The 26700-nt window shown below is 38.0% G+C and overlaps 1 protein-coding gene across 7 annotated transcripts in view; it reads right to left on the reverse strand.

The window, feature by feature from the left end:
* TBC1D5 (TBC1 domain family member 5) overlaps positions 1-26700 on the reverse strand; it is a 534167-nt gene that overhangs the window by 183216 nt on the left and 324251 nt on the right. For 4 of the 7 annotated variants that reach the window (XM_075062444.1, XM_075062442.1, XM_075062443.1 and 1 more), the window contains 4 exons: positions 22449-22537; positions 20928-20978; positions 20765-20834; positions 10102-10274 (listed from right to left, as the gene is read on the reverse strand). In XM_075062444.1, the coding sequence (XP_074918545.1) occupies positions 10102-10274; positions 20765-20834; positions 20928-20978; positions 22449-22537 (383 nt within the window). Of the gene's footprint in view, positions 1-10101; positions 10275-20764; positions 20835-20927; positions 20979-22444; positions 22538-26700 lie in introns of all 7 variants that reach the window. The other 3 variants (XM_075062441.1, XM_075062440.1, XM_075062438.1) reach the window with 1 other exon arrangement.

Below are 26700 nucleotides of genomic sequence, written 5' to 3' on the forward strand. Positions count from 1 at the left end.
ACTTCAGCTCTTTTTGCACCAGAAATGTGATTCTGAAGCTGTGACGCTTCTAAGTATGCAGCCTGAAACTGTTTAGACCTTTTTTGTTCTTATTACAGAGCAAATTCATTAGACACACAAGGTGGATGAGGAATTATTATCTCATCTACCTTGTTTCTGTAATATCCTGGTACCAACATGGCTACAATAACACTGCACAGAGCAAACTCACATCTGATTTACTATCCACTGACATCTAGAGTTCAGATAATCTCCTTGAGGAAGTAATGTTTATTAGGAAAGCTTACTTCACTGTTAGGAAGTTTAATGACCAAAAAATATTCACACATGTCCTTTCTGAACTATTGTACTGTAGTACAAAATACCACATAATTTCTGCTCAGGGAAGAACAGTCACATAGGGAGAAAACAGTCTCTCTGATAAGCGGGCCCTAAGGCCATTACACAGGTCAGAACCAATACCTTAGACTTTCCCTGGAAGTTAACCATGAGATCATAGAACACTGATGTCATATTCTCACAGCAAGAAACAGCACTAAGATGAGCCACCACATTCTGCATTAGTTTAAGCTTCTGAATGGACTTACAGCCCAGCCCCACATATCGTGCACTGCAGTCAGTCTGCCCTAGGACTAAAGGCAGGAACAAATCTTCCCAGCAAAAAAGAAAAGATTGCAATCTTTTGGACAGACTGACTCAAATGGAAAATCAGAGACTACTGAGACCTGTTATTTGCTAATTTGAAAACAGCTGAGTATCTAAGCAGACCTTCACACTGTGATAATAAATGATAGACATGTACCTGAAATCAAGAAGGCTATATCATTTCTGATTGCTTTCTCAAAGCCACCATAACAACAGTGTTTTCAGTATCTAACCTAAACAACATTAACATCTCCACTGGATAATATCATATGAAAGTTAGTCAAGGTGTTGCACAATGTTTTGATATCTGTTTGGACGACATTCTTTGAGCTGAGTGTGCCCTCATGTTAGTTCCAGACACTTGTCTATTATAATTCCTCTAGATGGTGTGTTAGTGGGATTCACTGCATTATGGGTCTTTCTGAACTCCATTATTCCGGACAGCAAAGGATTAATGAGGATAGAAAGACTATTTCTTGTTTCCCTGGTCAGGTCTAACTAGAGGACTTCCATACATGATATTAGCATTCTTAATAACTGATGGAGATATATGATCATTCCCAGGAGTTAAAGGAGGTATCAGATGTAGAAAATGATTCCGTTGAGCCTCACTTTGTGTGAGAGTCCCAGGAAAGAATTAAGATGGGGATGGTTTTGGTGGATAGGCCTTTATGATGCCTCTCAATCTGAGTTAACCTTGCTCCTTTCCTATTTGATACTTGTTTCCACATCAGTGACAAAGACCGATTGTTCTGGGTGACCTAAATTCCCACACAAACAACACTTTTGGGCTACTTCCTAATTACTTGGCCACCAGGACACATACGGGAACTTCTGGCTTTGCACACAGCAGGCTATCTTCTGGATCTGTATTTCTGAGTACGGTTTTGAGAACCTCATCATGAACATAAAGTCAGAAGCACCAATGCCATTTGAGACAAAAGTTAGTAATTTCATTGGCCCACCCTCTTGAGAACAGTTTGATTTTAAATGGCTCTGAAGATGAGTATTGTTTTAACAGATCATTCTGTCAATAGTCTTTGAAATATACAATGGTTTCCTGTCTTTGATCATCAATACAATTGCCTCTTAAGGCTCTTTGCCTCAGGGCAAGGGAGTAATATGCTTCCAGCAAGAAGTACTGCTTAACAAATGGGCAGTCAAATTCTGTTTCCAGATGATTCTATAAGTTCCAAGCTTTATAGCTAGCTTTGGACAAGTGAATTGCGAAGGAAAATTTAGCATGCCAGTGGCAGATGTCTCATTTGAATAACACCTATCGTAACATTAAACACTATGTTGTCCTGTGGAAATGCACAAAGTGAAGAACGTTTTCTTTGCTTTCATCATAACATCCATAAAGTCCTGGTCATTGGAGCTGTTCAGTGTGGTGAACAACCTGGTTAACTGGATGTCTTCACTATGTTACAGATTTATGTATTTCACATACTTTTCTAAGGAACTTGTGGATAAAATCAACCTTATCAGAGCCAAGCTGTTTGTCCACGCTCCATGGGTGCAGAGTTGTACGATGAGAATACATAATTTTAAATTCTTCAGTCTCTAAATTGTGTTGGCAGATATTGGCATACTGTTTCTCCTTTGTGCAGTTCTAGCCCTAAATCCACCATCACTATTTTCATGTGAACCCATGTTTTATCAGAAAGAATAAAGGATATCAGAGACACTTCTTTTAGTCTTCAAAAGTATTGGTCTTTATCTAAGGATTGATAGCAGGATACAAAAGTGATTGTCCATTCCTGTGTGATATGCACGGTGCTGACACTAACTTGGAGCCCTATACACACGGAGAATTATTTCCCCAACAGTCATTCAAGCCACCTTCTAGTGGCTTTTTTACTGCTCATTTTTATCCTAAGTTTTCTAGACTATAATTCCCTCTCTTGAAAGAAAGAAAATAACAGGAGTCAGAGCAAGCAGCAATGATTGATCTAAGCAGTTGAAATGCACAAATATACAGTAAGGTTAACAAAGGACAAGTGTATATTTGATTCATGTAAACAACGCTTCATGAATTCACTGTAACGATTCTCTCCCTTTACTGTTCTGTCTTTATAACTGTTGGTTAGCTTAAATCTTCATATTACAGTAAATTGAACCTATGGCAGCCTTCCATATCTCTCGGAATATTAAATTCATCCGACAAGCCCATGCGTCAGAAGCTATTTATTCCCCATAAATCTACTGGATTACAATGCTTAGATATGTTTCATAGTGCCAAGTTTCTTTTTAAAGACATTATGACAAAAGTCAAAATGGAAGCTTTCTTGCTATGCTTCTTTCTCAAATACAGACTTTTCCCTGTACTTCAAACGGGAAGCACACCACCTGCATCAAGGAACAATATAATGACAAATCTGCATTCCATCCTCACAGCCACCCAGTACTACTCATTATCATCTCAGCACATAATTATGTAGCAAGAGAATAAAAGACAGATGAACACTTTCCACTCCTCACCCAATCTTTCATTCTCTTTATAATGTAGGCTTCTAACATTGCAGACGCTACAGTAGGAAATCTTAAGTCTAAATGTATACAGTTCGTGAAGGTGAGGGAAAGAGGATATAAGCTAAAATGTATCAGACTATCATTTCCAGTCTAATACACAACAGCACAAGAAAATGTAAAAGAACAGAAGGCACTGTTTCAGTCAAAAGAATTGCAAACTTTTGGAGAAACCCAAGAAGCAGTGAGGATATCAATCATTTAAAAAAACTAAAAGCAGGTAGTTTGGGTTTAAAAACAAAGAAATGAATCTTACAGAACTAACTGGCATTTATTTGTTGCCCCAATAAGGTATTTAACTGTGATGCTTCAGGAATTACTCACATTTATATGCATAAAACAAAAATTAGTTACATCCACTGATTGTGAGGAACCATATGACAAGAACAGATAAACAACCTCTATTTCAAACAGTGAAAAGCTACTCAGACAGTCCCTCCTACATCAAAATAAACCATAGCTTTCCAAATGACCTTCAGACATACTTCTCACCTTAACATTTACTTCTGCATTTGTAAATTCCTTACTACTACTGTTTTGCTATTCAAAAGATGATTGACAGAACAAATCCATAAACTCTTAGGTATTAAAGTTAATATCTGATCCAACCCCCCCAAAAAAAACAAAAAGAAAAAGACAAAGAAAAACAAAAACAAAACCCATCTTAGATCCCTGTGAACTACACTTTACACATGGTTTAATCTGTGGGATTGGCAGAGGATTATGAATTTTCCTAGAAAGACATGTAGGCATAATTAGCATAAACTCATTCTACAGGTAGGTCAGACTAGGGATTATAAAGTACCGAATACGCTTTCCAAACTTCCCTTTTACATGCAATGCTCTGCCTAATTCAAATAATAAAATATTACAGGACAAATTCAACCCAAGAAGTCCATGAAAGTTGCGTTTACTTAGCCTAGGCTAGAATTTAGTCCCAAATACTTAGAAATGTGATTTTTCCTTTGCTGGACAAAAGTTTGCATTTGCTTAGTTTTTACTATACCATTATTTGATTTTTATATGTTAATTTGTTTCAATATCAACAGGCAGATTAGGTGGTTTCTCTATTAACTGAGGAGTGAATCAAATTTGTTTTTACTGTAACTGCTGTCCAGCTAATTGGACATTGTGGATTAAAAATATAGAGCTAACATAATTGGTTTGCACCATGCCATAGACTATTTCTCTCCTTTTTGGAGGGAAGAACGAAGGGCATAGGTAAAAATCGAGGTGTTCTGGCTTTTTCTTGAAGAGGACTGATGCCTGTGGTTACATTTTCAGGACACCATCAAAGTTATCTCCTAATGGGATGACTAGCCCCTCCAGTGTTGCACACTGCTAATTTTTTTTCCCAGATGCAGTAAGTAATACATATATTCCTTTACTATATTAATGAAATTCTTTAATTTCATTTCTCCCTCCTGAGAGTGATACAGTTAGGGGAAAGAATTCTGGCTTGTACTGAGGTGGCATGAGAGAGAAAGAGAAACAGGTGGATGCCCTACAGCAGAGCTCATAGCTAAGCAGCTAACAAAAATAGTAGTGGAGCTGCACAGCTGCTGTTGTCTTTTCCGTAACACAACCTTTCTAATGCTACCTACTGATCTATGCTAATGACTGGTGTCAAAAGTTACCCTATAAACTTGCTACTACTACGCTCCAACAAAAATATTTTTTGCTACCACGTGGCTATACTGGAATATAATTCTAATATCAATCTACAGTGCTTGAATCTGAACCTCACACTGTAGTGCCAACAACTAGCTATCCTAGCTATCTGACTTATCTTCATAAAGTAGAACCATGGGGGGGCAAAGACATTGAAACATACTGTTCTAAGGAGAGCTTTTTCTGTGCTCAGACAAAACTGTCATGAAATATTTATAAAAAACTTTATACAAGCTTTATATTTGTATGGATGTGCTTATACAGAATTTGTTTAACCAATATGATATTGATATATAATCTGCCTTCAGTGTTATGATGAAGCAGTTTCCAAGTATAAGCCAATGGTGTCAATTTTCTCTTAAAGAAAGCTTTTACACTCAGGACATGTGGCACTGTGTTTGTGTGTATTATTTTTTATGAACCCATATGATAAACATTAATATCACCTGATGGCAGTTATTGCATGCAGATTCTTGAGAATTTCACTCAGTTCAATATTAATATATGTAATTCACTCTGAAACCCTTATATAAAACAACCAGTTGTAAAAATATTTTGTGGTAATATCTTTTTTAATTTATTCATCATATTTTAAATGAAATGTAAAATAATCCTCTAGTACAAATTACTTTAAATTGAAGAAAATGCCTTAAAAACCTTGTCTTTTTAAAAATTTCCTTTCTCAAATTGAGAATACAGCCTGGCTTTAAGTTGACACTGGAAACACTGCCTGTATAAGAAGCAACAGAATGGTTTTGCAATAATTATTTTGCACTTTAACATGAATTAGATGTAAGGGTCAGAGAAATTACCATTTAAATACCTTTTAATCTAGGACATTAATCATCGTTAACTCATCTAATTCTACAGTTAAACTGAATATTCAATCTGTCAGCCTCTCTAAGTATCTAATCCTTTTATTCAGATATAAACTTCTTTAAAAAAAATTTACAGGATGTTTATTGTCTGGAAGCCTGTCATTGAACTACCAATGTAATCAATTTACAGTTTTATTTAAATATATTTTTGTACATTTTACTTTCCAACTAAAAAAATAGTCAAACGAGACATAACAGACAGATTCATTTATTTTGCATTGCATACTCAATGTGTAAAATCACCATGAACGTTAAACGGCCTTATCCAGACACATACTATTTAAAGCGTTCAAAACCCCAGAGACACGGGAAATAACTCATGAGGTTAATAAGGAGTTAAATAGCCTTTCACTTTTATTTTGTTCATTCAAACCCAGCCCATGTTGATAGTCACTGAAAAGTTATCTGAAGGATGCACAGTGGCCTACTATATATTAAATGAATTGGTGGTCAAATTTCACACAGTAGACACATGTTCATATTAAAACGACCACATTTGGCACCCGTTTTGGACATCCAAGAGATAAAAGACTAAATGGATATGAAAAGTAAACTAGCTTATCACACCTAATGGTGTTTTCTTTTTGGCCAGCACAGATTCTCAATGGCAGGGTAGAGGAACACAGGTTCCAATGCCTTGGATTTAAAAAAAAAAAAAATTAGTCTCCTGGGCTCCTTTTTTCTAACGGCCAAATTCTCTGTATATTTAATACAATCCAAAGAAATATCGCTATTCTGGCTACAAGATGAATACAGTAACTTATCACTTAACGTTGTAGTTATGTTCCTGAAAAATTTGACTTTAAGTGAAATGATATTAAGCAAATCCAATTTCCCCATAAGAATTAATGTAAATGGGGGGGTTAGGTTCCAGGGACATTTTTTTCACCAGACAAAAAACTAAATGTTTTTTTATCTGTCTATCTATCTATATACACACACACACACACACACACACAGTGTAAGTTTAAAAAAAACCAGCTGAATACTGATGATTGTGAAGCTTGGTTGAGGTGGTAAAGTTACAGGGGGGAAGAGGGTGGGATATTTCCCAGGAAGTTAATGTAGCCTCACATTCTACAAGGCAGCACGAATGGAGGGAGAGGAGACAGCATGGCAGACAGAGACTGAGACACAAATCCTAGGGGAGGGGGGGCAGGGGAAGAGAGAGATGCGCATTGCCCCTTTAAGTTAACACGACTCTAAGTACTTGCCTTTAAAAAAAATCAGGAAGTTGAGACAACAGCTGCGGCCAGCTAGTTCTCTCTGTCCTGAGCCCTGTCCTGTCCCCACCCTGCTCTATATGGAGAAGGAGTAAGCGGGGTCAGAAGGAGGGGGGAGTCAGATACCCTGACATGAGCCCCTCACTTTCCCCCTCCCTTGCACAACAAGCAGGAGGCTTCCGGGAGCAGCTCCAAGGCAGAGGACAGGAGCAGCACATGGCAGTTGGGGGAGGGACAGCTGAACTGCCATCAATTGGTAACCTGCTGGGCGGCTGCTGCACAAAGAACTTAGGGGAGCTGGTAGGGGGGCTGCCAGTCCACCCTGGTTCTAAGCCCCAACCAGCTAGCTGCAATGGGCTGCTCTTCCTGCAAGCAGTGGACAAAGCAGGCCAACGGTTATAAGGGAGCATTGTGCAACCTTATACAAGCATGTTTCCTAATTGATCAGCAATGTAACAATGAAACGACATTAACTGGGATGACTTTAAGTGAGGAGTTACTGTACAGTGAATTATGAATGTTTCCATCCTTCTACTTTTACCCCTTCAATTTGAATGAGACCACAAGCACACACAACCCACTAATGAACCTTTCCTCCCATAAATTATTTTCATCACTGTGATGTAATTTGTCCTAAAGATATCATGGAGCTTGTAATGCAAGGTCAAATATCTCTGGTCCCTCATTCAGCAAGCCATATGGTATGGACAAACATAGATATTGTTGATTGCTGTCTCAAATAAAACTAGCACTAAATAAATCATCAAGCAGAATATTCAGATGTTTTATCTGAACCACCAAAACTAATAGTCATACCACAAGAATTGTACCGACTTAGTGCTCAAGTAAACAGTTTTTTTTTTAAAGGAGGTAACCAAGTCATATTTCTGAATATTAGCCACACAAGCAAGAAACTTTTGAAAATTAGTATTAAAGCATACACAAAATCCTGACCCGGTGACTAGACTCCTGATCAGAACAAGTTTCTCTGTCATTACAAATAGAAGAATGACTGCTGCTAAATGTAAAATGTTAAAAGCAAATATATGAAGTTACATAAATTATAAACAAATATTTACCACTTCACCTACAGCTGAAAGCATGAAAAGTTAAAGACATGTTGTATTTGTAAAGAGACCTACAACCTGCGGAACTCAGTCTAACTGGCTATCCCAAATCCATTACTTATTACAAACCTTTCACTCTTGCTGTTTATCTTACCTCCTTCTTCTTGCTCCTGCACCATTTTAGTAGAATATTCCCAGGGTTGTGCATTGTGAGGTTTAAATTATGGTTAAATACTAAACCAAACCAAAACTTCTTTGTTAGTAAACACTTTTTGCAACTAATTTAATCGAAGTGCTCTCATGAGCCCTTGATGTAGTTACCTTACTTAAGCTGGAAATGTAAAGCAACTATTACTAATAGTTAAAATGACTAGAAATGTCTCCTCTAGCTCAAAAAACATTAACCACAACACAAAATTTGGCATTTGAAGCAGTGAACTTGTGCACAACTGGAAACCATTATTCAGAAAAAGGCCTATCTGACAGCACTAGAGGCAAGAATAATTACAATATGCAACCATTATTTTTCCTCACTTTTTCCAAGTACTTCACACTGAATTAGAAATTCATAATGGAAATGACTTGCTAGAAAATCTAGTCCACTACCTTGCCAATGCTGGTTTGTTCTCTGTGATACATATTTTAGAGCTTTGCCCAGCCTAGGTTAAAAGTGTCCTAACTGGTGGGCTTTCACTGCCTCTATTGATAATTTTACAGCTTAATACCTCCCTGCCAAGTAAGTTTTCTTGATACTCTCTGAAGCTTTCCTTGTTTTAAGTTTCATCCCACAAGCATAAAGTCTCCACCGTTTCTACCTTTGTGTGTGTCACCTGAGAACACATTGCTCTATTATGGTTGCCATATTGCACCACAAAATCAGGTCTACTTTGCCTTCCATGTTTACTCCTCACCAATACTGAGTTTCAGGTTTTGCCTTCCCAGTGTATATCTGTGTTATGGATTAGTTTTGTCCCAGCATATCAGTTTGTATTCTTCCAAGTTGTTTCTTATTTTCCTTTTTATCCATATTTCTAAACTCTCAAGGTACGTGATCATTATTTTTCTGTCCTCATTGATGCTTATACCACTTTTCAATTTAATATGATTTGAGAAGTTCAGTAAAGAACTGTCTGCCTCTTCTTCCAGATCATTAGTGAAATTATTAAATAAAATGAGACCCATACGGTATCCCAACTAGATAATCTGCCCTGTCCCCAATTTTAACACCTTGTCATTTATCTTTCCTTGTTTGCAGCCCCTTCAGACAATTTTCAATTTATGTGATAGGGTTCATATCACAGCCCACTTAGCTTAACTTTGCAAGATTATGCAGGAGATTGTATCAAAGACTTTACTAAAGTCTAAATATATTCATATCATGTTACAAAATTAGTAGATGAAGGTAATTTTATAAAAAACAACTGGGCGTGATAAAATTTGTTCTTTACAAACCTAGGCTACTTATTGTTCTCAGTTCCGTTATCTTCTAGATCTTAAATGAGCACATCTCTTAATGTCTTCCATTTTACCGTAGATTCACGATAGACTTCATCTTTAAAGATCACAATATAACCTTAACATTTGTACAAAACATAGATAGTCTACCAACCTTGATAAATCTGCAATATTCAGATCCAAGGAAACACCACGACAGAGCCCAACTTAAGGTAAAATTGTTAGCGTTACTTACAACATATTCTCTTATGGCAACTGTATACATAGGTTCCCAACTGTCCCATGTACACTGAACTGAACTTCTGCATTTTAGAAAACTGAAGATGGGTGACATTAGAAAAGTCTTTTTCCATAAATTCCAACTCAAAAATATTTCAAATAAATACTTCAGAAAACTGATGTACAAAAATACTTCAGAATACTTCCAGGTATACAATAAAGCATTTTCCATTTATGAAGTGTGGTTAGCAGAATAAGCACATGCACACAAAGGTAAGTAGTGCTTTTTCTTAATTACATTTCCCTTTATTCCAGAAGACATTAATGTTTTAAAACAAGTGGGGCAAATATTCCCTATTTTAAGAAAAACAAATTGCAAGCAACTAAAGTAAAGAAGGCATTATAAACACTTACAGTCCATAAATCTGTGGAGCAATTTCTAGCCTGTTCAGATGCATGTACAGCTCAATATCATGTTTCTTCAGCAGGTGATCCTGTATCTGGTTTACTTTAGTTACAATAGCAATAGATGGACCCAAATCCTGTGGCCTCGCAAATGGTATAGGCGTCATCATTGCATCTTTCTCCTAAAGACAGAAAAACAATCAGGAAATGAATTATTAAAACACTTTGCATGAAACATCAGTATAGACGTACATGAGAGATAATTATGTTCCAGTAATCACTGACTTCTGAAGTAAACATCTCAAGAAATCACCTTACCCAAGCTCAGAGTTCTGGTTGTAGCAGGAGTGCCTTAGGGAAACCTGTCGTAGGCACCTGCCCCTCACTTCAAGTTAACTTCGTTCTATTGGTCAATACGCTCCCTTGTTGGTAAAGCGTAAAAATGTCATCATAATGACAGAATCACAAGTCTGTGCAGGTTTCCTACTCTCAGGCATTAAAAAGTCCAGTAATAAATAAATGAAAAAAATGTAATATAGCAAACTTTTTTTTTTTTTTTTTTAAAGAAACAAAGTGAATGTGCTTGGACCAGTCTTATTATAAAGGTATGTTTTTTTTTAAAAAAAAGAAAACTCAGGTGAAGTAACATGTCAACCTAAACTATTAAACTTTTAAAATTAGCAGATATGGTGAATAAGATACCACACTGAAAAAAAAATAAGTGAGAAAATATCAAAATAAGAGAAATTGTGAAAATAATATAAGGGGTTGGGGAAAATGATCACAAGACTCCAAAAAGGTTACAGCTTAATACCAAATCTTGATTCTGGCAAAGCATAGGACAAATTAAAGTCCTAGATTTTAATGAAAGTTTGCAGGAAAAAAACATGTAATTGCTTTCAAAATATCTTTAATTGAAATAAATCCGAAGCTCACTGCCACAGAAAACTGAGACCCTAGTTCTGTAAACACTCATGCACACGCTGAACTTTAAGTACTGTGAGTAGTCTCACAAATGAAAGTATTTTATACCCTTAAGAATTTGTAGGATCCAGGCTTTGTTCTGCCCAGAATGGGCTTTGACGTGGTCGTTGAATTGCTGGCCCACCAGACTGTTATAATGAGAGCAGTAAGGCAGCTATTTAAGACACGGTGCTCCTGGAGACAGTGGAATCTATTAAGTTAGCATAAAATGAAACAAAAACCTGGGCAGACATTGTAAAAGCTTTAGTCTGACCCAGATAAAAGCATAGGAACCTTTTTGACATCAAGCCTACAAAGGGATTTCCACAGCAGGATGATTAAACTGTAACTGACACCACCAGCTTATTCCTGAGAAAAGTAAGGTGTGTGTCACAGAGGCTTGCAGCTCAGCCACTCTGCAAAGTGAGGCAAATGCCTTTCACTGTATGAAATATGAACTCCCAGGAATTGAGTTACTAAAAGGGAACCATTCATCAGATTAGGAGCATTGTATTACCCCATAACAATGTAGCAGTCCCTTATTAACCTCATAGCCACAGATTAGCTATAGAATATGCTCTTCATTACAGCTGGTTTGAATGGTTCTACTCATTTTTCTAAAGGAACGCTACAAGAAATGGTAGAATCTTTGATATGGTACAACTTTTTTTTAAAACAGACACCCCCTTTATTATTATTGATTCTTATCACAGCATCCAGGAGCTCCAGTCATACACTAGGTCTTCACTGCACTAGGTGATGTACAGACACAGAACAAAATACCAGTCCCGGACTCCAAGCACTTACAGCCCCTATATAAGGCAAAAGGCAATGGATGGATACAGACAGCTGGAGGAATACAAGGAAACCAAGAGATAATATCATCCAAATGGACAAGACACAGACAGAGTGGGGAAAGGGGCATTACACTCAAGCAGAGTGAACTAGGTGATGGGAGCAAACAGCATGTTAGTTCATTGATTTTTTTTTGAAGATGTGTGTGTGGCTTTAGTTAGGAGGAAGAAGGGGCAAGGGAGGAGAGGCAGGGGCAGTGTGAATCTTAGGAGACAAGTCTGAGAGACAAGAAGGGGAGATCTGGAGCAAATGACCAATCAGCACAGGGCAGAAAAAGTGAGAACACTCTACAGTTTTGACTTCCACATTGGCTCTTTCTGGTCTTACTGGCTGGAGTCCCCAGCTGGCTGCCCATCTACCAACCTGTACAGGAAATGGTGGGTGACAATGCCAAATTACCTACAGAGGGAGCCACCACCATCTTGGACTGCTTATCATGGATGGTCTTCTGTATATAAGAGATTGATTATTTTAGTCACATTATCTTTAAATAATGGGAACGTCAGATCTCTATAACATTCATTGCCCTTCTCTTCATCCCCAGTGGAGACACATGTAGCCTCAGGAGAGTTTTCTGTCTCTTTTGTGCCTAAACAGAAACAGAAACAAACTGTTGCAGATCAGAGGTAGAATAGTGTATTCTCACCACAGGTGAAGTTTTGGGCTTCAGCGGAGGCAATACATGGCTTGAGCTGCCAGTGTTCAGTATCACTAGGTTGGCATCTTGAAACACGAATAGAATCAAGTTTCAGAGTGGCAGCCGTGTTAGGGCTGGTCTACACTAGGGGAGGGGATCGATCTAAGATATGCAACTTCAGCTACGTGAATAACGTAGCTGAAGTCAAAGTATCTTAGATCGAGTTACCTACTGTTCTCACGGCGCGGGATCAATGTCCGCGGCTCCCCCTGTCGACGCCGCTACCGCCATCCATGTTGGCGGAGTTCCGGAGTCGACAGGAGCGTGTTCGGGGATCGATATATCGCCTCTAGATGAGATGCAATACATCGATCCCCGAGAAATCGATTGCTACCCGCCAATATGGCCAGTAGTGAAGACGTACCCTTAGTCTGCATCAGCAAAAAGAACAGGAGTACTTGTGGCGCCTTAGAGGCTAACAAATTTATTTGGGCATAAGCTTTCATGGGCTAAACCCCATTTCATCAGATGCATGCAGTGGAAAATACAGAAGGAAGATATATATACATAAAGAACATGAAAAATGAGTGTTGCCATACCAACTCTAACGAGACTAATCAATTAAGGTGGGCTATTATCAGCAGGAGAAAAAATACTTTGAAATGGGCCATCCTGATTATCACTACAAGAAGTTGACAAGAAGGTGTGAGTAACAGCAGGGGGAAAATTAGCATGGGGAAATAATTTTTACTTTGTGTAATGACCCATCCACTCCCAGTCTTTATTCAAGCCTAATTTAGTGGTGTCCAGTTTGCAAATAAATTCCAATTCTGCAGTTTCTCATTGGAGCCTGTTTTTGAAGGTTTTTTTTTGTTGGAGTATTGTGAATTTTAGGTCTGTAATTGAGTGACCAGGGAGGCTGAAGTGTTCTCCGACTGGTTTTTGAATGTTATAATTCTTGATGTCTGATTTGTGTCCATTTATTCTTTTGCATAGAGACTGTCTGCTTTGGCCAATGTACACGGCGGAGGGGCACTGCTGGCACATGATGGCATATATCACATTGGTAGATGTGCAGACGTCAAATCAGACAGGAGCAAGCGGAATGGGAGGGGGCAGAGAGGAGCGATCAGTGGGCCGAGTCTTGGAGGAAAGAGACTGAATGAGGGCAGGGCCTTGGAGCAGAGCATGGATAGAGTAGGGGCGAGGCCATGGTCCAGGCTTGGGGGCTCCTTCTGCATGTGGGCAGATACTATGGGGACACTGTAAACCCCATACTGCCTCATCCATGTGCAGAAAGGAGGATTCCTCCCTCCTCTGCATAAAGACAAAGGTGATCACGACCTACTGCTGTTTGGGGGTAGGGTGGGCTGAACACCCTCTTGGGCTGATGGAGAACAAGAATGACTGAGCCACAGCAGCACAGAGAGGAAGTTCGACAAGGAGAGAGTTTAGTAAGCATAACTGGCCATGCCTGAAAAGCCACAATAGGTGTATGCTTTGAATGGAGAAAGGAAGAGTGGGATACATGTCCTCACCCACAGCTAATCATAGGAAGACTCCTCCCTTGCTCTCCGTTCTCACTAGTCTTTCAGAAACAGGTCACAGATTGGCCAGCTTTCTTTCTGCCCAGCTTGCCTTACTCCCTGGGGCATTCTGCACCAAAAAAATCTGTGCCAAAAAATCAGAAATTCTGCATACAATATTTTAAAATTCTGAAAATGTTATGTGTCAAAATAATGCTATATAATCATGCCAGTTTCAATTATTTTGGTAATTTATTTCAAACTACCTGTCAGCAAGTATGTCTGTAACAATACAGACACACAAAATTTCCCCCGGGAGTAGAGAGTTAAAGAAACCCCGATAACAACCCAGTTCCTGTTTCTCTGCCCCCTTCCCCCACAGAGCCCAGCTGGAGGGCCAGACACCCAAAAGCTCTCCTCCCCAAAGCCCAACCATACCTCCCCGAGACCAGATCCCCACCCCTCCCGAGCCTACCTGCAGCGTCCCCTTGCCCAGACACCAGTATCTCCCCCCACCCCCCAACCGCCCCAAAACCCAGTGAGAGATTCACGAGACCCAGAGAGAGAAACCCAGAGAGAGAAACAGCCTGATGTTTGGGTCCAGGCTTGCACAGAATTTCCTGTGCGCTGTCCTCTCCTTCCCTCAGGGCATGCTGGGAACTGCAACTGCCAGGAACCCTCTAGCTCCCTACTCCCCATAAGTGTCTTCATTGTGCAAGCTGGGCTCTGCCAAGTCCAGTGGCCCCTAGTGGCGGATAGCAGCACTGCAACCCATTTTTGTGGGGGAAAGGAAATTCTGCGCACACATTAATTTCTGCAAAATTCTGCATTGCGCGGTGGTGCAGAATTCCCCCAGGAGTATTGCCTGGCTTTTTGTTTTTCCACTGCTCGTTTCCTCCTCCTGTTTGTGACCCCTTCTACTATTTCATTAGTTACATATTAAAATTAAAATGCCAAAAAAAATGGAAAAGGAGTGTTTGTTTATTCTCTATGTATGAAATACAAGAAAAACAATATGAGAAATGCAGGAATACAAGAAAAACACTCACTTTCATTTGGTACAATACAGTAAGAATTCGTGCCTGTCTTACTGACTTCCTGCACAAACATCTCCATTTACCTTTGAAACCGTTTGTTTACCTCCTGTCTTTGTGTAAGGCATAGTAAAATAGGTAGACTATGGACAGAACATATCTATAATATGCACTAAACACATAGGCTATATCTGCAGCTGGCGTAACATCAGCATAACCCATTAAAATCAATTGATACATGCCAGTTTACACCAGCTGAGGATCTGCCCTTTTCAGTCTAGTCACTGCATGCTCTCATACTATTGGAGACATTAAGGCCTTGATTTTTAAAACTTCCTTTGATTACAGGCATAAATTACTACATTTAGATATCTAACTACTTGATTGCACCTCAAAACTGATACAACAGTTAGTTAACAAAATGCTAGCATTTGTGCCCACAATTGACTGTAGGCACAAAACACCGCCTGTGAAGTCAGAAACTAGGTTAAAGCACCCATACAAGTTTGGCTATCAGTATATCAAAATCAAGCTATAACAAGGTTCTGAGTATCAAAAGTCTATTTCAAATAATCAAGAATATTAAGGAAGTGTGCCAAAACTGAGAGTCATTCTTCACATGCACATTCTGTGGACCTCGACATAATGTAACAGTGACATATTGCTGACTGAATACTTCATCACTGAGGCTAAGTGCATCAAATGGCATACGTTTTCAAGAGATATAAGTAGAGAGTATGCATCTAATTGCAGTACATCAGTATCCCAGCAATTAACCACAATGTTGGCTAATGGTTAATTTCTAATATCAAAGACATTAATCACACTAATAGAAATGCAGCATGTCTTACTCTGAAGAGCATGACAGAATATGTGGTATGACGGAACATGCATTTGACCATGTAGCAATATACTGACGATGCAGACATCCAGATTTAATGTGTTCCAAGCTGAATGGGAAAAATGTTCACAATATATTTGGTGTACTCCTTCCCCTAATCCAGCTAAGAAAATGACTATACATGTAGTCAAATCGAATTGTTCCAACATATTTATGAAATGTGTAAATCATATCAAACTGATGGGGAAGAATTGATTCTAACAAAAAGACACTGAAATTTAAAGCACCACCACCAGCCAAAATGGTCACTGGCAATGAACATATCATATCCGTCTCAGAAGTAGAAAAGATAGGTTGACAGTATACTGTTGTGTTGAACTCCATACTCTATTTTTATGTTAGCTTGCCAACTCCAACAAATAAGCTCCATAAAATGAAAACTGATGTAATCAACATTTCTCAGAAAACATTTCATGCAAGCCAGGATTCAACTATCTTTTGTTAATCTGAATCACAAACACTAATTCCCAAATAGAGAGTAGTTGCACCATAAAAGACAAATAGGCAGATAGTACAAGGAATCCAGAAATGTGCTATTTGCCATACAGAAGATATAAGAACAAATATGAATATCTATAGGAGCCAAATACAACGGCAAAATTTTAGATCAAGCATGAGGAAGAACATCTCCAAATCCTTGCCACACAAACAAATATGCCCCAAAGTGACACGAACTCAGATGGTTGATATAAATGTATAATTACACATCAGTGTAATTAATGCATATGTGTGTTAGGAAAAAAGCAATATAGCAGTACAGAGGCTAGGACAACATACACATACAAAACATAGACAGATTTCTCTCATTAACCACTAGGGAATGCAGTAGCTGAAGAAGCTCCTCTAATGGCAATTGGGAGTAAAGGAACCAACTGTTAGAGGCTATAAAATTTAACACGTATCTCATAGCACATGCTTCTTCTACCTCATTTGTGAAGTTTCAAACTTTATTACATAGCCAACCCTCAAAGTAATTATTGTAAAAGACAAAGGGTTGTTAAAGATTATACATGTTTTATAAAAACAAAACCATATGCAATTAGATATTGATCCATATGCTCTGTGTTGCTAATTATTTACACCAGTGTCATGGAAAAGGCAATGTAAACCTTTACCTTCTACCTAAGCACTGTAAATCTCTAGATTGACTTAGCTAGTTTCAATGTAAAATTCAAGCTCAAACTTCACTAGTTTTACTAAGAAGTTGGAACAATTTAAATGTTTAATAAGCTGAGTTCTGAACAACTGGTGACAAAAGACACATCTCACAGCATCACTTATAATAAAAATGACTATGTAATGAGTTCATAAAATGTATAACAAGAGTTTTACCTGAATTACACGCAATTATTTCAAATTCCATTAAGTACGTACCTTATTGGCCCCAACTAACTGAGGCCAAAATGTTTATACCAGGTACCTAAAGATATGCACTTAAGGCTATATTGAGGCATCTAAATAAAAAGAGTTGCTTTCATGGGAGCTGTGGGAGAACACCACCTTTTTTTACTTGCCTAAATATAGGTTTAAGTGCACACAATCAGGCATCCAGAAAACTACAGTTTGGTTTGACAAATTCATGAACTTCTGATATTCTTTTTGAGATCTGGAGAAAATTGAAGTGCAGCAAGTGAACTCAAACCTGAAGGTCTCTCAGGAAGTAATTTATTAATGAGTCTGGGTCATACACAGCATGACTACATTTCACATAATGTCTTTCATACCAACTGTCCCAAAACACTCCAGGGAGTTAAAACACATAATCAGGTAAGAAAGAAATTGAGAGCCAAATATACAGGGGGGAAAAAAAAAACTTAGATTTAGAAAGAGTGTCCATGAGGTAGGAAAATACAGGAATTTTGTTGCATAATGAGGATGAGAAAGGAGGCCTGTGCTGTATGAGCAAAGGATGCTTGGGTAAAAGTACAGAAAGACAAGCTACAAAAGGTAAACCGGAGAGAATCTATCAAGGGCCTGGCATTGTTTTAACTAAATTTTGAAATAAATAAGAAACTTAATGGAGTAGAGCAGGGGTCAGCAACCTTTCAGAAGTGGTGTGCCGAGTTTTCATTTATTCACTCTAATTTAAGGTTTCACGTGCCAGTAATACATTTTAACGTTTTTAGAAGGTCTCTTTCTATAAATCTATAATATATAACTAAACTACTGTTGTATGTAAACTAAATAAGGCTTTTAAAATATTTAAGAAGCTTCATTTAAAATTAAATTAAAATGCAGAGCCCCCTGGACTGGTGGCCAGGACCCTGGCAGTGAGAGTGCCACTGAAAATCAGCTCATGTGCTGCCTTTGGCACCCGTGCCGTAGGTTACCTACCCCTGGAGTAGAGTAATGAACTAATATAGCCTGGCTTTATACATGTGATTAAAATATGCAGAAAACTTAAGTCTAAGTCTAAAGAGCAGAAACCAGGGAAGAAGAGGGAACAAAGAATTCAATAGTTAAGAAGAGAGGACATGAAGGCACAGATCAGGAGTGAAGCAAAGGTGGAATTCAGGCAAAGATACACTCACACTGTTGTGGAGGTGGAAATAAGTAGCTGTGGATGAGGGAGTTGAGGGAAGAAGAGAAGGAGACTGCAATGTTATCAAGTTACCGAGAGTGAAGACAAATAGGAAATCTGAGTTGAGGAGGGAAAAGGAGATGATTCAGTTTGCCTGAGTATGATCTTCTTGTCCAAATGTAATATTTCAACTTTGGAAACATTTATCAAAAGGATATTTTCATGAAGCCATGAGGACACTTGGTCAAGGTGAATAGGGAGGAGTTATTAAAGGTGCTAGAGCAAATCTTTCAGAAAACATCCAGTCTGTTGTTTTCCATTTGTTATATATTATTTTTAAAATTTTTACAGCTGCCTTCACTGCCCTTCTAAACCAGAACACCTTATTAATCAGTATGGCCTTCTTCCTCAATTGTGGCTTTTTGGGAATCTACGAAGGTGTTTTTAAATGACTCCCAATGATCATTCACATTTTTCTGATTAAAATTCTTCCTCACAACTGATTTAGCTCCTAATGGTTTTCAGTTTTGTGAAATTGGAGCTATTAAAGCACAGGAATATATGTAGTAACAAGTCTTGATTTTATTCTGCTTGCATATTATAAATGTGATCAAGTCATGATCACTTGTACCTAAACAACAATTAATTTTTAGTTTTGTGATCAATTCCTCTTTATCTGCTAGGATAAGGTCTAATGACCGCACCGCACCTTTAAGCGGGGGAGGGGAAATATTATCTGGCTGGCTTAGTGAAGAGGAACAGTTGTCTATGGGTGGGTGGGGAGGGGAGAGATCAGAAGCTGCTGCAAAAGGAGGAATGGATCAGGCGTTGTGACACTGATTTATCCCCTGAGACCGGAAGGGCAGAAGGATTTAAAAAGGGGGCAAGCCCAGGTGTCCTGTTCCATAGAGCATCCATCCTCCATGCCCTTTAGGTAGCAAAATACCAGGTCTGGTCAGGACCTGCTGTGAGGATTGTGCTAGCCACCTCTTTTTAGGGGAGCTGGGAAGGAATTTTTCCCTCATCATTGGCCTAGGTGGAGTGGAGATTTTTTTGCCTTCCCCACATTGGGTTCAGGGAAGGTTTTGTTGATGTGAGGCATGAAAGGAGTTAGGCTAATATGTCACAACTCATTATGGAAGTGTGGAGCAACTGTCCAGTGCAGGCTCTTCACAGGGAAGGTATACACAGTCACTGGATAAATGGCTTGATAAAGGACTTACAAGGTGTTGGTTAAAGGAACAGAAGAGGGCAGGGGTGTGCAGGATTCCTATGAATGGTATGGCAGGGAGCCCACCCCCCTTTCTTATGGCCCACCTTAACCCTCCTATGTGGAGGGAGGTGGATAGGAAGGTCCCAGAAATGAATTGGCTCAGGGACCTGGATGGAAGAAGACAAGGGGCTGGCAGAAGTTATTGAATGAAGTTGGGGTTACTGGCACTGTGCACTTTTACCTGTCAGGCAGTCCTAGACATCTAATAATAAAGTCGCTGCCCGATTAAAATCATGTTGAGTGTATCCTGCCTTCCTTTCGCTCTCGTGTGGGCTGCAACACTTTTGAGTTACAAAATTGTCATATATAATGTTTAAAAATTCCACAGATATTTTAGTACTGGCAGCAGGAGATCTCCAGTATATGTCACTAAGTGAAGTCTCCTATGATCACAGAGCTTTTTTCCCTGGACACATTGTAGATAGGTCTGTAAGGAGGCAATCATCCTGTTCTCAATGTTTTTTAGTGGTCTGTTAGGACACAGATCCATAAGTATTCAAATTTCTTCTGAGTAATCAGTGACTCAAAACAGGTAATGCCATTTCTCACCACAGAGTGCCACTCCCCAACCTGTTTTGCACACACTATTCTTTCTAAACAGGTGAACAGATCATCATCATTAGAGGGAGGTCAGGGTAACAACTGTACGAAAGACAGAAGTCTCTGCCCAGAACAAACTCAAGACAAACATCTGCTTTATTCTACATAATGATTACCATGATTGAACATCAAATTGTAAACTGAATTACAATTACAATATTCTCCTTCAATCTACACAAGCAGTCAGCTAGACAACTTTCTACAAGTGAGGCAACCAACAAGGATACTCAGGAAACCTACAAGGAATTTATTTTTTATTTAATTAAGAAGATGACTGTTACTTTCAACTTATTTCATTTTGCTGTGTTAAAGCATGTTCACTTGCAAGTACTATAAATATATATTTTTACAACAATATTTACCTTCTGGCTGTCATGTTCACAAGTCGAAAACCAATGTTCCGCAGTTTTCATAAGATGCGTGAACATTGCACTGAGGGGAAAAAATGGAAAATTGATGTTAGATAATACATTGCCTACAGAAGTAAAGGAAATGTAAAGACAACAGGAAGTTGTTAAAACTTACTAGGCATCATGTTCCAGATATTCAGGGTTCAAAAGTGCTTTCATTTCCTCACTGAAACAGCCAAGAATGAACAATCAAAATTTGAATATTTATTTTTGGTCAATGTTCCCCATGTACTATTATGTACTTATAAGCCAACTTTGTATAAAGTGCAAATGAGAAAAACTAGCCTTTTTTTTTTTTTAATTAAAAAGAGTAACTCCATTGAACAAATGAAGTCTTTCCTTTCTATAAAGATCAAAAACGAATTAGCTGCCTTGTCTGAGCTACAATGAAGTAACCATCTAATTATTCCAAATAACAAATTACTGAATGTCACAATGTATTATTTGAAATGCTTGATTTAGACTAATTGATTACTGCACAATCTATCACTGTTTGTCCAAAACAAAAAAAATATGGTTACCGGTCAAATATGCAATATCAAAACATTAATTTATTTTGTTTTAATAGCTTCTATTTTTATTGTATTTTAACAGCAATTAATCAGTGACAGTACCTCTTATCCATCTACTTTGCTGCCTAGCTCCCTTTTCAGCGGGGATGGGACGGGATGCATATTACATGGTTATTCTGAGCATCCTGCAAGCTTACTTTTCACTGAAGAGCATCCTGTAATGCAACTTCAGGATTTCTAAAGATAGACACTGAACGAAAACAAATACATGTAAGCACACTCCATCCCTATGCTAACACTGATCTTAGACAATCTTGCTAAGAGAAGTTATGTTATAACAGGGGTAATTAAATTATATTAATGCAGCTGGGTTCCAAAAGCAAATGTAGTAAGACAACTGCAAAATATGGCTGAACAACGCAACGTGATTCAAGCAGGCGACTTGTTAAAAAAACAAGTCAAAGCTCTATTCATGGAGAAAGGGAATAAAAAGCATTTGAATTTAGTTCAGGGACAATCGTGTGTTGCAATTTTTATGTGTACAGTATTTTCATGAAATGGAGAAACAATGCCTAAACTTAATATTACTTTAAAGTTAAATGACAGTCATATAATATAGCTATTAAAAATCTTGTATGGGATGAAAGAATCATCTATCACTGAAATTTGTTTCTATAGTGATTATTTAAAGGTATGAGAAGAAAATATTGATACACAACTTATCCATTCCTGGACTGGACCTCTCTGATCTGCCTCCTCTCTACAATGATAGAGATTAAAGCACAGTATATGTACCAGCGTTAAGTTGAAACTTTTCCTCTAGTTGGTCCCTCTCCCTTTTTTCACTGACTAAAATGTAAGAATTACTTCTTCTCCAAAAAGCCCCTTTATGAGTTACTTTTCACTTTCATGGAGGTATGGGGGCAATTAATAATCTCAAGGATTAGCCTATTAATCATGATAAAACAAAAAACTAATAAAAGAAAACAACTATCAGTTTTATTTGGCTAGAACTTAAAGCCAATATGTTAATTCTACAGAAGACACAGTTAATTCTTAACTCTACAATAATATGGAAAAATGTGACAATTTCTATATTACATGGATAAATATTCAACACTTGCCTTCGTTGTGCAGCTTCACTCGCATGTAAAAAAGCTTGGTGGTCACAATGCAGGATAAAGATTATAGGTGCTAAAAGTTCATGCATACCCTAAACATTAAAAGGAAACAGAAGTACAGTAAGATGTTTCATTCATGCACCAGCACAGTAATGCTGCACCTCAGCATCCAGCAGCCAATAATATTAGCAACAGCAGCATAATGAAAAGTAAGAAAATTTACATTCTTAGACTTGATTCATAATCAATGGGTTTTGTTTTAAATTCTGATTAAATCTAAGTATTTATTCGCCTATAAAATATGGGAAGGAAGTTATTCTCCCTTTTCATAACATAACAGACAACAATTTGGCAACGGTAGACAAACCCGCACCTGGCAGTTACTCCAAGATCTATGTTCATAAATATGAATTTTATTTATGATAATTACAATCATGAGCTACAGTATCAAGATCTGCAATAAGGACAAATTATGAAGTTTAAACTGACTTTTATTTGATAATATTCTAAATCTGGGATCTCAGTAGCCTTTGGAAAAAATAAAGGCAGCCATTTGGGGAAACAGAAAATGAGATATCCATGCCTATGGAGACCAAAACTAAAGATTTCTTTTTTTTAATGTATCTTCACTATGTTTATATTTGAAAGATTTATACGGAAAGATGTATAAAACCTTTGCAAGCCAATATGTGGCAAAACCTTAATACTGCTATTTCAGATGTTTGGTATCTACAGTGCAAAACCCAAAAAACCCTGAGTCAAGAATGTACAGAAGTCGAACCAGTGATGGTGCCCTATTCAAACTCCTCCCATAATCTTAGATCAAATGAATATTTTGGAAAGAATGATCAGCAGTGAAATACCTCGTTATACTGACATTTTAAATTGTCATCACTTGGCTGAAAAGATTACACCCCATTAAGGAGATTAAAAAGGCAAAGTAAACCTCTTCCAAATTATTGTTTCTGCCTTTATTTGTACTGTACTGAGGTTACATTTGAAAACCTTCCCCCCCATCAGAGGCACCTAGGGTGTCAAGCTGGTTCTTCAAAGAAGCCTGAACTGCCTTAGGCCCCTTTCATGATCCCAGCCTTAATTTTTAAAATGAAGGGAAAAAAACAACAACCCTCTGCAGAAACAGATGCAGTGCGAGAGAAAATGCCATGCAGTACTGGTTCAGTCAGACACCTTAGCACATATGAAATATATTCAAAGGTGTAATTTCATAAATATGTTTATTACTGTATTTCTCATGCAGCTCACTTAGACAATTAATCCATCATTCTTTTTCAGGGACAATTGGATATTAAGAATTGGATATTCTGTTAGGTTCCCTAAAATTCCTAGGATTTTAGTTCCTAGTATTCGGATTTTTTGCATGCCAGTTAGGAAAGTATCCGACACAGGTAGGACCACAAACCACCTTCTTGACCACTTCACTAAACTGCCATTCCAGCCTCCTGCCACAAGATGATGCAATTCATGTGGATGGGTGTGTCACAGCCAGTTAAACAACATGGAGCCTGAAACCACCAGATGGGTCCCTTCAGCAGCAAAAGCCTCACAGAGGGAGGAGCTGCTCATCTGTAGAATGTAGGGGTGCCAGAATACAACAGCAGTAGTATGCTGAAAAGAAACTCCCTGTTCAATACCACTCCTAGAACACAAGGGAGCAGGATATTGTAGGGAGGGAGTGGCCCTTGAAGAGGACGCAGATATTTGGAGGGCAGGTTTTATAAGAGAGGTTGCAGTATTACCAATCCCACACATTCAAAAATCATGAGTCAGCCCGCCCTTCCTAGTCATAAGATTTTTAAATAATACATTTGGAAGGTTCTCTCTTTGCCTTCCGATTTCTGAGTTTTTAGGGAACATTTGGGTAATGTTTTCAAGCTTTTCTCTGCAACAATGAGGATTAGAAATTCATGTTTGGGTGTTTTTTTTAATTAAAGCATTTGATTATTCCATGAACAGCTGCCTTCAAATAATCAAACATGTCAAGACTTGTGATAAGATCACTAGTTAGCACCACCAGGTTTGGGAGAGAGATATGGAGCTGCAGTATGGGAATGGAGAAGAGAAAGGAGAGTTTGGTAAGGCCAGAGAGAGGAAGATAGACAAAAGTACCAAAAATACAGAGATAAATTGCAGGCTACATAGGCTGTAATGTTATTGACTCCCCACTCCCTAAAAGTTAAGAATAAATGTAAAAATCTACTGTTGTCTAAATCTTCTATCACCCCACACATATGAAAATTGTGTAAGAGAAATGAGGCTGCCAAGAATGATTGTCTAACTCAAACTGACTACCAAAAATTAAACATGGAAACTATAGAGTAAGAACATAAAAGGAAATAACATAGGATTAGTTATAGAAGATAAGAGCCTAGCACAGCACACAATTTCCTAATATTATAGTATAACAACCTGTGATTAAAGCAGAATCAGAAAGTGACTATCCACATAAAACAGTAACAAAGCAAAGGGATGATAAACTATCAGGATTTCAAAAAGACACCTCTGATCCTTCAGTTAAAAGAGCACTTTAAACATTCAGAGCTTTCGGGCTTGGTAGTAGAAGCCACTATTCACATATTTTTCAACAGTAAATCAACAGTTTACTAGAACTTTTTAGTGTTAATAAAAGGCTTGACAGAATTCAGATAATTTTATGACACTTGCCAACAGCAAAACGCTGATTTGATAATAGTGTCTCTGGTCTTAAAAGAAAACCAGAAATACAGACAATACAATTATGAATGAACAATGGCTGACCTAATGGCTAAGCTTAACTATTTTATTTCTCTTCAATTAACTAGAACTAGAATTTTGGCACCCAAATTTGTACAGCCTTTTGAAGATAATGTTAAGATAATTTTTACATATTTTTATGAAAAATAAACATACTCGCTTTATACTTCTACTTGCACCAAAGCTTTTTAGAAAATCAAAGATCTACTGATGTTTACATCTTAAAAGTCTCTATTACTGTTTTGTAAAATTCTATTCACCCATAAATATGACTAGGAGAGCAGTATATTTTGCTAGTTAAATAAAATCTTACTTTATACATTGGTCAAAAAAGACAAAGAAACCTACTACAAAGACAACACTCTACACACATTGAACAAACATACACATTGCTCCTTGTAAGAAAGCAGTGTAAACTTTGCTGATATTGTGCATTATTTTTTTTTAAGTACAGTAACAGTTTCAATTAAAAGCCGTGAACTTGACCACTTTTATAACCGATGAGGTATAATAATGTTCCAGACCTTGGAAATCTACAATCTAGCTAGGTTTATATTGACCCAAGTCACTGTAGACCCAGGGTGCCTCCCAAATATTTAAACCAAGAACTAACAACAAGCTTTCATTCTTCTACACTAGCCTTTCAGAGAAATAGCTCCAATAAGATAAGAGGTTTTTGTTTGCTTGTTTACATTTGTGTACAAGTAGGTGTTTGGTGTGTAGAAACTGAGAGAAAGGTACATCATTTGTATTTAGTTCTAAAACTTATTACACCAATTTCTTAAAGGACTGACTTTCAGAATTTAGGTCCAGTTCCTGTAAAAATGTTATCTACTGCATGCATAAATCTCCACCTACCAGTTAACTGTTGCAATATACCAAGGAATGTAGCTGTCATGGGAGATCCAGATCACAAAGGCAGAGGGGATCTCGAAGGTAGCTAGGGCCAGTCCCACGAAGGGCTTTGAATATCAGGGCAAACACATTCTAGTGGACTTTGTGGCTCCCTTGGGAGCCAGCATTGAACACTTGAGTGATGTGCAACCCTAACTGCTAAGCAGAGAAGTGCCATGTTTTGTTAGCTGAAGCTATTTTGGGATGTGTGGCTTCATTCCTAGATACAAAATGAAATAAGCAAGGGTGTAGGTCAGGAATGAGTTGGTTACCATGGACAGGTATGACAGGATTAAGAGAGACCAAAAATTATATGTTGACCTCACCACATACGCAGTACTTTTTGTCAGCTAATCCTTGACACAGTATTGACAGGGCCTTTGAAAGAACGAGTCATCTACAGGCAAGAGGGCCAAGAATACGAAGAAAAGATGATTATTATTGACGATAGTTTTGTGGAGGCATTCTTGGTTCAAGAATGCAGATCCTGGAAACAAGCAGTGGTGATGGGAGTGGAAAAAGAAAGGAAGAAGGAGAGAGAGATTAGTCGGGTGTTTGTGACTTTGGCACAGCACCACAATTCTTGAATACTGCACTGAAGGCTTGTCAT

Source organism: Chelonoidis abingdonii, chromosome 2 (genome assembly GCF_003597395.2).
Source record: "Chelonoidis abingdonii isolate Lonesome George chromosome 2, CheloAbing_2.0, whole genome shotgun sequence".
NCBI classification, from domain to species: Eukaryota; Metazoa; Chordata; order Testudines; family Testudinidae; genus Chelonoidis; species Chelonoidis abingdonii.